The sequence below is a fragment of the Myotis yumanensis genome, unplaced genomic scaffold (genome assembly GCF_028538775.1).
Source record: "Myotis yumanensis isolate MYYU_CA2020_CCGP unplaced genomic scaffold, mMyoYum1.0.hap1 SCAF_21, whole genome shotgun sequence".
In the NCBI taxonomy this organism is placed as follows: Eukaryota; Metazoa; Chordata; class Mammalia; order Chiroptera; family Vespertilionidae; genus Myotis; species Myotis yumanensis.
In genome coordinates, this window is record NW_027223772.1 from 4,051,327 (window position 1) to 4,065,394 (window position 14,068).

General features: G+C 47.2%; 2 protein-coding genes across 5 annotated transcripts in view; one reads left to right on the plus strand and one right to left on the minus strand.

Annotated features, from left to right (window-relative positions):
- The window catches only part of MOB3B (MOB kinase activator 3B), a 183,072-nt gene extending 172,587 nt beyond the window's left edge, over positions 1-10,485 (minus strand). For 2 of the 4 annotated variants that reach the window (XM_070400797.1, XM_070400798.1), the window contains exon 1: positions 10,336-10,485. The gene's annotated coding sequence lies outside the window, so the exon portion shown is untranslated. Of the gene's footprint in view, positions 1-10,322 lie in introns of all 4 variants that reach the window. The other 2 variants (XM_070400795.1, XM_070400796.1) reach the window with 1 other exon arrangement.
- IFNK (interferon kappa) lies at positions 4,259-4,885 on the plus strand. The gene has a single exon (XM_070400893.1). The coding sequence runs from the start codon at positions 4,259-4,261 to the stop codon at positions 4,883-4,885; it is 627 nt and encodes a 208-aa protein (XP_070256994.1).
- Positions 10,486-14,068: the final 3,583 nt, after the last annotated feature.

The window sequence follows — 14,068 nt, forward strand, 5'->3', positions numbered from 1 at the left end:
ATGCCTTTTTTGTTCTTTATGAATGTCAAGAAACCTTATGACCACATACAAGATGATAGTGATTAAAAGAAGACACTATCCTCATCTATGCAATAGAGGCAACTCCTTTTAAAATATTTATCCTAGACAAGTGGACATCCCTGTCCATCACCCACTCCACTCCTGTCATTTCTTTCTAGACTACAGGCACTCTCTGATGTGGTCTGGGAAGAAACCCACATCTACTCCGGGGTAAAGTGGAGGATTATTCTCGAAGGTGTTATCTTTCATTGCCAACGTCCGAAACATTATGCGGTCAGAAATGAAATCCCCATTGGGGTTCAGATGGACCAAGAGAAACCATAGTGTGACAAACACATGGATGGAAGCTGTTCTGGGAATCCCAAAACTGAGGGTAGGTTTTACTGATGGTGTGTACTCATATATTTGAATCCTTACTCCACCATGTTAAATTCCCTTTTATCAGGGATCATTCTCTTAGAGCTCAAAAGACTCCTGTGTGGGAAGTTACTATAGGTATGACCCGAAGCTGGGCTAAAGACAGAACCAAGAGTAAGTTTGCCCCAAGAGTCCCTCTTTGAGTGGTATGATACAGTAACAGCTCATCGGAGCATTTAAAACAGGAAGTGGCACTATTGGGGGTGGAAGTGGGAGGGATGATCTGATCACGTCTCAGCAGGTGAGCCTCACAGGTTAATACCCAAACTTGAAAAACATAAGAAATCACATGCAGTCTTTTATTCAACAAGCAGTTAGTCTCTTACAGAAGGGATGCCATGAAAACAAAATTAAGGCACAAGTCTTGCCTGTAGGGAAAGATACATGAGTCAACTACACAATGTTCTCGACCTAACCAGCCCCAGGGAATCCCAGAGAACAGCAACGGGAGGAAGAGAGGACACTGAACAGACACTGGTGCTTCCATTTGCCATTCTGTGGACTCAACTGTCCTCAACCCCTGACTTTGTCCTACCCAGACCCCTATACCTCAACTAAACCCCAAAATAACTTCCCTGTTATTGACACATGACTTCCTTGGAGTGAAGCATCCACAAGCCAAGGAACACCAAGGACTGTCAGCCAGCACCAGGAGCTAGTCATCCAACAAAGAATTATTGAGTACCCACTGTGTGCAGGGTGCCAAGATAGGATCCTGGTCTGGTGACCCACTTATCCTGGGCCTCATATTCACAAAGGGTTTATAATGTAGATTATTTATATTCTTAGCATATAGACAGTCACAGGGATACACTTACAGGATGAAACCTCAATGCATACTACACTTTTTATAATCCTTTTTTAGCAATTAAATATATATGCAAGTCACCCAACTCCCAAGCCACACATCATCCATGAAAGTGACCCAGGTCTCCCCTGATCTCCTAGGGGTCTGCTGGGCACTCAGAGGGTGCAGCCAACAAGCCAGTTGTTGCACTTGCACTCACAAAGCTTAGTGTTTAGTGTGGAGACAGATATCAAGTAAGGACACCTAGTTAAACTGATACCTGTAGCTACTGCCTGGGAGGACAGGGCATGAGCGGAGGCTGAGTTGACAATCCTGGCTTTCATGTATCTGAAATGCTTAAATTTTTACAATAAGAACCTATCCAGGTGTTACTTGTGCAGTCATTACACATGTCTACATCCGGTCCATCACTGAGAGAGAAAGAGACAAGGGGGCCACAGGAGAGGCTAATCCCAAGGCAGGAAACAGGAGGAATGAGAGAAAGCCTAGTTGATGGAGCTCCAGGGTGGGTCTCCAGGGTGGGTCTGGCGCTAACAGAGCTGCACACAACTCTGTGGTGGCTGTTGTCCCCACGTCCTGTGGGAAGCACGGCCAGACACGGACACAGGCATCCCATCTCTGAGCTCTCTGCTGGGCCCAATCACCTACTGACCCCAAATGAAATGACTTACGCTCCAGTTCTGAGTAACATGGATGATCAACATGTTACTCCAACACGTTACTCTCAAGTGCTGGATTGAAACTTGCCTTTCCACGAAAAGCAATGAATCTTACCCGCAGATGCCAAATGCCCCTGAGCTGAATCAGTTATCTTGTCTAGACTGAAGTGGCTCATTGATATTTTGTCAAACAAATTGTGTCCTGCCCATTACTATTCACCGTGTGATCCACATGCACTTCCCACAGTTCCATCAACAACAGGGCAAGCCTGCCAACCAGCTTGCCCTCTGAGGAAAGCTTGACCAATGTAAATAATCTCAGGACATCACTAGAGAAATGAGAACAGAGATCGGGGAAACAGTAGCCATGGCCACACACAGCCCACTAGTGACAGGCTGGGCAGTTGTGACACATTTCGGCAAGGATGTTTCCTTACACTGTGTTTCTTTTCAATTTTATGATTATATTTTGAGATATATTCAGAGGGGATGGCTTTTATGGAACAGAGGTATGACTAAAGACTGATCATCCAATAGTGCTTCTGATCAGAGTCACTGTGTGAGTGTGTGTGTGTGTGTGTGTGTGTGTGTACTATTTTGTGTTAACATGGCAAGTTCCCCCTTTGGAGTGCACATGGTTAGGGATATGTACACAGTAAAGCCAATGCAGAGAAACACAATTGAATGCACCTGTGCACCAGGTGATGGCTAGCAGGGGACGAGCTTCCTGCAGAGAACTTCATGTCTGACTTGTGCTTTATGAGGTCAGTGGGAACTTGCATGGTGGAGAGGGTTGCCAGGTAAAATAGGGAAAACCCAGTCAAGTTTCAATTTGGAACAAACATTGAATGATTTTATAGGTACATCCCAAATATTGCCCAGGTGTTCTGTGTTTTTATTTGCTAAATCAGGCAATACTAACGGTGGGAAAGATATGCATGTCAACCATCTTTTCTTCTTTGTCAATGCATATTGTCAACATCAGCATCAGTGAATAGTTATAGGACTTGGGGAATGAGGTCCTTGCTCCAGGGAGGGCCTATCAATGACTCCTGCTCCCTGAAAGGAGTCATGCCTGCTTCTCCATCACAGACAGGCCCCTGGAGGTCCTGGACTGTACCTTACCCCTCCTTCTTCAGGACCTTGCCCAGTGACCGGCATGTGCTAGGTGCTGAAACTACAGTTTGCAATAAATGAGGATATGATGTGGAATGTCTATAAAGGCAGAAAAATTTGGGTGAAGGAAATAAAATGACAACACTGTACATGGAAGAAAATACAGGGAACTTAAAGATGGTTAACAACAGCCATGAGTTAGAAGTTGTTACGTGAGGTATACAAGAAGGTGTTGCCCTCAGATGTGCTTTGCACCTTATAGAGGCTGTGCATGTACTTACAAATATACGTGTGTATTTATATAAACATATGTGGTTTTTTAATGAAAAGTTTCAAGAATAGTACATTGAATTCCCATGTATTCTATGTTCAACTGAATTGGAACTGAGTCTTATTAGATGGAAGCCCTGGCTCGGTTTTAAGTAAAGGAAAGAATAGTCAGAGAATATCAACATTTTCTACCCCAGCCAGTTGCTCAGTGGTTAGAGCGCCGGGGCACATGCGTGAGGCAACTGGCAAACAATCGATGTGTTTCTCTCACACTGATGTTTCTCTCTTCCTCTCTATCTCTCCAACCTCCTTTCCACTCTCTCTAAAAATCAATGGGAGGAAAAAATATCCTCATGTGAGGATTAACAACAACAACAAAAGAATATCAACATTTTCTAAAGGCAACAGAAAACCCAGCCAGGTTAGTCCTTTATTTGATAAATGCTACGATCAATTGACCAACTGTGTTTTGTTTTGTTTTTATCTTTTGTGAGGCCTGGAAAAATCAAATAAAAAGAGAAATTATCCAAATCTAGAAGCTTAATTTAACAAGATTAGCCTTACAATCAAATAATCATAGTGGCTTGGTCAATGTCTATGATTAAATTCTTGGAGGATCCCTTTTTCTTATGTCATACTGGTGGGTGAGTGTATAGAGACACAGCCTACAGTTCTTTCTCAAATACTCTGCACCAGTCTTGTTACTATGATCTATACTACTGAGATGGGTCATCCGGGCTTCTAGGAATTTCCAAAGTCAATGTAGTCACCCAAAGTGGAAAAAAAAAAAAAAAGCCTCAGAGGTAAAGGAAAGGGGCCGAAACCCTGAGAACCATACAATGACAAATGAGAAAACTCCTCCCCACTGAAGATATTCAGGTGTATAAAAGGCACACAACGGCATACGTAAGACCTAGCACAGCGTCGTTAATCTGGAGTATTGTGAATCCTTTGGCTTAGGAGAAAAATGAACGCCCAGCCTGACATGATTCGAAAGTGTGTGTGGCCGGTGTGCCTCATGGGCCTGTTCATCACTGGCACACTCTCTCTGGGCTGTGACTTGCTACATATTCATCTTCGTAGAATCACCTGGCAAAATGTGAAGCTTCTGACCAATATGAGCAAATCATTTCCTCTGGAGTGCCTACGAGAAAACAAAGCTTTTGAGTTGCCCCGAGAGGTCCTAGCAGATAGCCAGCCTCTTTTGCACAGAGACATCAAGGGGACCTTCTATGAAATGTCCATGCTGGCCTTCAGCATCTTGACTCAATCTACCTTCCAGTCCACTGGGGAAGAGAAATACCTGGGACAAATCCAAACCGGACTTGATCAGCAACTGCAGTACCTGGAACAATGCTTGAAAGAAGAGAAGGGGAATGAAGACAAGGAAGAGATGGAGGAGGATGAGAGGAGACACCCGGGAGCTAGGACCCCCCAGCCCAGCAACTTAGAACTGAGGAGGTATTTCCACAGGATAAGCAGTTTCCTGCAAGACAAGCAGTATAGTCACTGTGCCTGGAAGATCGTCCAAGTGGAAATCAGAAGATGTTTCTGCTACTTTCAGACACTCATAGAACTACTCAGAAGGAAATAAGGTAGATTTTTTAAAAACTAACATTTCATTTCTCTCCAAAATCTCCTCCTCCTTTATTTTCTTTTAAGAACTGCTGGGCTATTCTTTAAGCCTGCTCTCTGCTGGATTGGTGGTAGCATATGTAATGTTTACTGTCTCTAAAGTTTGGCCTTGCAACATCAGCCACATTAACCTAAGAGAGGTAAGGCCACCGTCCTGGGGTGACCAAGAGTCTTGTTACAAAGTTTTTTGTTTTTGTTTAAATATATTTTATTGATTTTTTACAGAGAGGAAGGGAGGGGGATAGAGAGTTAGAAACATCGATGAGAGAGAAACATCGATCAGCTGCCCCTGCACACCCCCTACTAGGGATGTGCCAGCAACCGAGGTACATGCCCTTGACCGGAATCAAACCTGGGACCCTTCAGTCCGCAAGCCGACGCTCTATCCACTGAGCCAAACCGGTCAGGGTTGTTACAAAGTTTTAAAGGAATGCTATTCCCTTTCCTGCTTCTACTCTCTTCTCCTCTTTCCTTTTTCTATTTTGTACGTGCTTTGAACTTCACCTTTCAACTTCACCAAGCCAATGGCTAGAGAATATGGATCAGAGAATGTTTGAAAATGGAACACATCAATGACTGAGCCCTCTTGCTGCCCAGGTTGTTTAGTCTGAAGTTCAACTTGTTTAAAAAGCTTATACAAACTTTCATAATTAAAACCCTCCTTTTCTCTCCCTGCTCTCAAAAAGAAAAAAACACACACAAAACTTGAAATTTCTGGCCCATTTGTTTCTCAGCTTGGTTTATTTGAAATGATGCAAAGTTTGTAGGAGAGTGAAGATCCACTCTCTCGTTTTGGATGGTTGAATTAGAAACCATTAAGATCCTGTTTAACCTTTGAGAGCCCATGATTCGAATGCAGACAGACAGCACTGTTCATTCCTAATGCATATTATTTGACTTCTACATGTAAATGGGGTGGAAAATGATACAGAAAAGTGTAGTATCTGACTTCATTGTTTTGTGTGTCTGAAATGAAAGGCCCACAGTCATACTATGGTAGAATTTCATATTGTATTTTCCCAATGAGAAGATCACTTTCTCCATGTTAAGTAAATTATTCTAATAATACACGACACTTTAATATATTTTATCTCTTTAGAAGTTATTTTGTACCCAGATTACCTAGATTATTTTTTTTTTTTTTTTAAATATATTTTATTGATTTTTTACAGAGAGGAAGAGAGAGGGATAGAGAGTTAGAAACATCGATGAGAGAGAAACATCGACCAGCTGCCTCCTGCACATCTCCTACTGGGGGTGTGCCCGCAACCAAGGTACATGCCCTTGACCGGAATCGAACCCGGGACCTTTCAGTCCGCAGGCCGACGCTCTATCCACTGAGCCAAACCGGTTTTGGCAATTACCTAGATTATTTACTTAAATTTTCTTATGTGGTCCCTCATCTGTATTAATCCACTGTCTAGCTGAAATGAACTTTATCTTCCTCTTTCTCCTCCAACCCATTTCAGAATCACCTGTCTACCTTCAAGCAAGAACTCTAGCATCGGGGTTTCGGCTACACAAATTCACAAAAGAGGGTAAAATGTACCTGGTTCAGCCCCTGGGAGAAACCTCCTGCTATTTGTGTTAACAGTGTGCTGCTAAATTGCTTAGATTCAAGATTCGTCCAAGTATAGGACTCAAACAGTACAGCCACACGGGAAGTCTTATGCTAAAACTGAGGCAAACTTCAGTCAAAAAGTTAGAATAATTAAAAGAATAAGTTGTGCATCATGGTATGCTGGTTATCAGCGGAAGGAGCAGACCATAAAATGAGTTAGTATCATCCACTCAATAAAACATCTTATCAACAGAATTGTTCTACAAAAAAAACAAAACAACACAAAAACAATAGTACTACAAGCTGTAAAGGAGTTGGGGTGTGCAAACTACTTGGGCAGAAAGTACGCACTTGGATTGTCCGTGAATTGCTCTAACAATGCCTTTGCATGGCCTCCCTTATAACTCTTCTGGGATTATGTCAGTTACTTTAGTAATTTATGTTTGTAGTCTTGCCAAATGTTTGCTGTACAAGAGGGAAGAGATCGTACAGGCAGGGGCAGAAGTCAGAACAGAATGCTTTTGCTAAGAGCACCTCTAGATGGAAAAAACAAAAACAAAAAAAACCAAGGCCACTGAAAAACAGGTAAGGACACAAACTAGTATCTTCCCTAAGGAAGAAACACCAACAGATAATGTGTTTCATCACATTTAATGACTTAAAAAATGCAAAAGGAGACGACAGTAAGATACTCCCTTCCCATCTGTCTGGCAGAGATGAAAAAAAAAAAAATACTACAGAGCACTGGTTCTCAACCTTCCTAATGCCACGACCCTTTAATACAGTTCCTCATGTTGTGGTGACCCCCAACCATAAAATTATTTTCGTTGCTACTTCATAACTGTAATGTTGCTACTGTTATGAATCGTAATGTAAATATCTGATATGCAGGATGTATTTTCATTGTTACAAATGGAACATAATTAAAGCATAGTGATTAATCACAAAAACAATATGTAATTACATATGTGTTTTCCGATGGTCTTAGGCGACCCCTGTGAAAGGGTCGTCCCACCCCCAAAGGGGTCACGACCCACAGGTTGAGTACCGCTGCTATAGAGTGTGAGAGGGGTGTAGGGTATAGGAAAGATCCTCTGTCTATTGTTGGGGGAGGGTCAGCTGGCACAAGTCCCTCCAGGACAATAAGGCAATCAAATATCCTAAAAAGGCAGCAGCTCCTCTGACCTAGCTCTCCTACCTCCAGAAACTTATTCCAAGGAAATAATTGGAGAAGACTGTTCCCCAGAGCCTTGTTTATAATATTCCTCCTCCCTTTGTTTTCATTGTCACCTCTCTGTAGTTTCTATTTTCTACAGTAATTTTTGAGGGGATCTCATTCTAAAATTAAAGAAACCTAGAAGCTTATCTTCCACTACAATTACCCTGCGTTCCTTGCTGGGGCAGCTGGGACCAGCAGTGCCGGGCCACACTGTTAAGGATGCCTTTGGGCACTTAAGAGCCTCCCAGCTCTTATTGCCGCTTCTCTCCTGCTGCTGTGGCTGCTGCTGCTAAATTTCAAACCTTCCTCCGGGACCATTTTCATCATGAAGTGTTTGTAAAGTGCCTCAGGTGCTTCAAAGATTTGACTTTTTTCTTTTGTTGGTCCCACTGGTAAAACCCAGAAATGGCTGGAGAAAGTGCTCTATGTGTCCACCTTCCTGATTAGCAGGCTCCTTTGTTCTTTATTAAGAGTAAGCGCCTCCCCTACCCCCCAGTGTCTTATGTCCATTGGTTATGCTTATATGCAGGCATACGAGACCGGGGGAATGCCAAGGGGGGGAAAGGAGACATATGTAATACTCTTTGTAATACTTTAAACAATAAAAAGAAGAGTAAGCGCCAAAGTCCTATTGCGTCAGGTAACGGGGAAACTTCTAGAACTGCAGAGACAAGGGCACTTAAAATGCCCGAGTGGGTACCGAGGTGGCAGGTGGCAAGCGTTCAGATGGAACCGTCCCCCTTCCCCTGGCTTGGGGTAGGGATTAAAAGGTGGGAGATCAGGGGCTGATTGGCCATCTCACAGGAAACACCGGTATAGGTATGGCTCTTAGTATCTTAGCAACAGGTGCACAGACTCCGCCTCCTCACAGACAGAGCCCCTTCCTGAGCACCCTCGAGGAGGACCCTGCCTTCTCAAAGAGGCTACTCTGCGTTTGCCCTAGTTCCTTCATAAATAGCCCACACTCACTAAGAACAAGCACTGCGTGTGAGCCTCTAACTTGTGAGAGGAACGCAGGACTAGAGGGCCACCCATCATCCAGCGGGCGCCACCCGCAGGGCCGCTCCGGGCCAGTCCCAGAGGTTGGCGCTTGGAAACGCAAACGTTGCCTGGGCGGCATCTGCGCTGTGGCCTTAGCGTCCTCCTGTTCCAAACGCGGCCAGGGCTCTGGGATTTAAACTTGGGACCCTGAGCGCAGTCAGCATTCCACGTTCACTCTGTAGGGGGCCACCTCCCCGTTCCTGCCAGGCAAAGGCTTGAGGCGCCCTGGGTTCTTTCCCTCCTCGTCCTCTTTAAGGCTACTCGCCAGCTCTCCAACCCTGGGAAACTCCAAATCTCAGAACCGGGGCTCCCTGCCGGCCCGAGTGCCCCGATCCCCGCCGGCTGCGGAGACTGAAACCCGCCGGAACCCCCCCCAAAGGACACCCGGGTTGGAGCGGGGCCTCGCTGGCACTCTGGAAAGCGGCCCCCCCTGTGGGACCTGCGCCCTCTGCGGCGCGCGCGGGATCCGATCTGAGAAATGCGCCCTGGGCCACAGGCGGCCGAGGGGGCGGGGAAGGAACAACTTTCCCTCCGCCTTCCAACCGCAGGGCCGGGGTGGGGCGGCCTCGCCGGGGTCGGGATCCCGGGCGCGAGCGGGCCGGGCGGCTGGCGTGGGGGCGGGAGTGGAGGGCGCTAGGGGCTTCCTTGTCGCCCCAGCCCCGCCAGATGTTGGAAAGCACACAATAGGGGGGACGCGGGGAAACAAAAGGCCATTCGCCAGGACCTCGATGGCCTCTGTGGCGTGGTCCCCAAGGAAAGGACGTGTGGGGGCTGTGTGTGTAGGGGGGAGGGGGAGAGTGGGGGTCAGGAAGGCGGGTGCCAGGGCATCCTGAGGAGCTCGGGGTCTCTGTACTTGCTTAGCAGGAGCCTGGGGTGGGCCGTTTACCCTCCCGGGAGGGGTCCCAAATCAGGGAGAAACAATCCAAGGAAAGTTAAAGGGTTTTCACCTTTTTCCTCATAGAGGGAAAGGGAGGGGCGGGATTGCAGACGTTTGACAGTTGTCGGCCCTGGGGTTCCGCGGGATTTGTAGGTCCTTTACACACCCTTGCCCCCCCCCCACCCCAAGAAGCATCCACAGTTCAGGGGCGACCCGGCGGACGCAACGCCGTTCCCCTCCGCAGCCCCACGCCGAGCCTCCTGCTAAATCAAGGCGCCCCAAACGGCGCCCCAAACGTCGCCCCTGCCCGGCGCACTTTTGTAAAAGTTTGTCTTCCCGCCACCCACAGCCCAGCACGCACCCTGCAGTCGTCTGCGACTCGCGCCGGGTTCGGGGACAGACTTGTACCCCGAAAGAAGCTGGGTTATGTTGATATATCTTTTAAAATCAAGGCCCCGGACCCAGGGTGGGGACCAGGAAGGACGCGCGAGGAGCCGGCCGGGAGCCAAGCCGTGGGCAGGCGGGGAAGCGGGGTCCGCCACCTCCCGACCCTTCCCCCCTCCCCCTACACCCCCCCGCTCCCCGTCGCACCCGCTCCCAGGTGCGCCCAGCACCTCTGCCCGCCTGGGCGCGACCGGGCGTGAGCAGCTGCCGGGCGGCGCCACCTCCGCCCTCGCTGGGAGCGTGTGCTCACTCACCGCGGGGTTTTACCTTCGGCCCGGGGCCTGTCGGCTTCCTGCGCCGGGTGAGCTGCAGCGGCAGAGAGAAGAGGGCGAGCTCGGGGCAGGAGAGGCGACTCCTGGGAAGCCACGCCGGTCTCCGGGGCAGCGAGCGCGGGGCTCCGGCTGCAGGCTCTCTGCGCCCAAGTAGCCCCCACACGCTCGCGGCGCGCGGCTGGCGCGCGGGGGCGCCGAGCGGGGACCCCCTGGCGGCCGCTCGCGGAATGGCAGCTCCGTGGGGGAAAGGAGTCAGGTCGCCCTGGGGTCATCTTCCCTAGGGAAAGAGGTGGGGAGTGGACAGTCTACCGAAGCTCACAGCTTTCAGGAAAGGCATTGACCCTCTGGCCAGGAGGGCGAGGGAGATATCAGACCAGAAAGGATGCGTTCTGGGCCCCCAAGGCCACATCCAAGGCACCAGGGCAGCTGGAGAGGGGGAATCCTTTATCTTCTCCAAGATTTTCTGACTTGAGGGCCTCACAGAGGGGAGCATTCATCACGGGGAAATACTTTGAGATTGTGCCGGATTTATTTGAACAGGCTGGGAGTAATGAACTGAACATGGACTTCGAAGGCCCACCCCCCACCTGCCACTTTCTATGTGAGAGATCTTCATCAGTATTCTGCTCTGTAAATTGGGGAGAGCACTGTCTACCTGCAGGGTGTTTGTACGGGGTAAACCAAACATAACAAGTATTCCTCGTTCATAGTAGGAGTCATTCAATGAAAGCTTCCTGAAGAAAAGAATTCATCTTCCCCATCTCTCTATCCCCATACATTTGCATCTTAATGCAAGCCGATTGAGCATTATGACTCAAGTATTACAGTTGACCAGATGACTAAGTATTACAGTTTACAATTCTTGCTACACAATTTAAAGAGTTATGAAAATATGTTAAATAGAAATTAGGATTATGTATAGAAAGCATCCCTCCCCCGGCCCCCAAAGTGGTTTCCGCTACTACGAATGAGAACCTCTAAAACCACACACATGTTTTGCAATACCAAGTTCTTTCTAGTGTTGCGAGAAATATTTAATATATAGTCATCATTTCATGATATTAACCCTGGATTAAATGATTCCATGTAATTCTGTGTCATTTGGGCAATTGAAAGATATTGGAGATTCTGAGTATAAAACTCAAACATGGGGGTGGGGGGGGACGAAACAGAAACAAAAATCCAGCCACCAAGCAATGTCTCTGTTCATCACCGAGTAATGCCATCTCATTTCCAAACTGCCTCAAGTCCCAGTCGCAGCTTTTAAAGCTCCTTTGCATCTTTTAGCCTCACAGCAATCAGTGAACTTCATCATCCAGAACAATTAGAAGCAGTGTCTCTTAATCATTGCAGGTTACCTTTAACGGCCCTGCTCTGTCACTCAGTAGTCCCTGATTGGGAAGAGGCTGTTGCTTGCCCAAGAATTCTCATGTTGTGATCTTTTCCGTCCTGTCCGGAAGAGAGGAAAAAACAAAGTTTCTTGCCTCAGAACCTAAGGCAGAACATTGAGATCCAACTTCTACCGTTGGAGAGAGGTTCACCCTCCAGGGAGCAGGTGAGCAGGTGAGCAGGGCTCGCAGGGGGAAGAGGGCATCCGGGTCTAACCACAAACACGAATGGAACTGCCTCTCTTTCACCTTGCTCAGAGGGCAAAGAAAACCTTTATCCCACTTCCACACCCTCATTCCTTCCCTGGGGAGGAATGGTGACGCTGTGATGGGGAGGAACTTCGGTATTTCCTGGAGAATTTTCACCAGGGAGTGGGGTCAGTGTGATGAATGGTGCCCCGGCTCTCAGCCACTCTGTACAGCTGCTCAGCCTGTTACCTGGTGGCTGGAGGAGGATAGGCCAGCGTTTAAAATCTAAGACCTTCTTGGTCTTCCTGTGTCTTAGTCTGTTCAGGCTGCTATAACAAAACACCCTAGACTGGGTGACTTTTAAACAAGGGAAATTTATTTCTCACTGTTCTGGAGGCTGAGAAGTCCAAGATCAAGGCACAGCAGATTTGGTGAAGATACATTGTGTTGCTATATCCTCACATAGAAGAGGGCCGGGAAGCTTTCCCAGGCCTCATTTATACCGGCACTAATCCCATGTATAAGAGCGATGTCCTTATGACCTTCCAAAGGTCCCACCTCCAAATATGACCACCTTCGGGTAAGGATTCAACATATGAATTTTGTGAGGACACAGACATTCCATCTACACATCCTGGGCTACATCTGAATCTCCAATCCAGCTCTTATCAGAACCTTGCTTTGACTCCATCATGAACTGAACAAGATACTGCTTATTTCTGGCTGCTAATCCTCATGTGTACGCCTCCTTGCTTCTGTAGAAAAGCGAGCTGAAGGGAAGGGGTGGGGAGGGGAGTTCAGGTACCAAAGTTCACCCAAACTGAACTGATCCTCCACCTCCAACTAGTTCCATCTGCTGTCTTTTTCCCTCAGTGAATGGCCACTCCACCTTCCAGTCCCGTAGGGCCCAAATTACAGAATCATGTATAACTTTTCTCCCTTTCTATTCCATCTGTCATCTGTCAGCAAGTCTTGTTGGTTTTACCTTCAAAGGTGCCGCCACTCCGGTCTAAGCCACAGATACCTATTAGCCTCCTAACTAGTCCCCCCACTTCTCCCCTCTCCCATATGGTCTATTCCCAGTACAACAGCCAGTGTAATTCCATTAAAATCTATGCTACATTAGGTCACTCTGCTACTCAAAATCCTCTTGGTGCTTCCTGTCTTACTCAGAGTAAAACCAACACAAACGGGCATCCCTTTATCACTGACCTTGTTGCCTACCGCCTTCCTTGTCACAATTTCAGGACGTCCACACTGCCCTCTGTGGTTCCTCGAAATGCCAGGTAGGCTCCCACTGCAGGGCCTTATACTTGCTGTGCCTTCAGCCAGGAACACTCTTTCCTCAGATACTTCGTGACTGACAAGCTCACCTCCTTCAGCTATTTGTTCAAAAGTCACCAGGGGCCTCCCCTTTCAACTCTGTCTAAAATTACAATCACCCTTCTAACACTTGCCATCCGCATTCCCTACTCCAATTTTCTGCACATAATTTATTGCATCTGGTTTCTGATATATATATACTGCCTGTCTTTCCAGAGCGGCTGTAACAAACTTAGTGGCTTAAAACGGTTGAAATTTATGATCTTAGAGTTCAGAAGGTTAAAAGTTTCAGTTCTCATAGGGCTAACATCAAGGTGCGGGCAGGGCTGCATTCCTTTTGAAGTCTATAGGGGAGAATCAGTTTCCTTGTTTTTATCAGCTTGTAGAGCCCTCCTGCATTCCTTGACTCACAGTCCCCTTTCTCTATCTTCAAAACTATCAACAGCGGGTGGAATCCTTTCCATGTGACATCAGTCTGATCTTTCTGTTTCCCTCTTCTCCTTATAAGGGCTCTTGTGATTACAGTGAGGTCTCCAAATAATCCAGGATTGTCATCCTGTGTGGAGGCCAGCTGATTAGCAACCTTAATTCCACCTGTAGCCTAATCCCCCTTTGCCACATAATGTAACATAGTCACAGGCTATGGAGATAAGAATATGAACATCTTTGAGGGCCACGATTTTGTTTGCCACACAGCCTTACTCTTTCAATTAGAGTATAAATTTCACAAGACAGGGATCTTTGTCTGTTTTGCTTCTTGCTCTATCCCTAGACTAGCTCAACAAATGTGTAGGTACTTGCTATGGACTGACCCAAATTCATACTAGT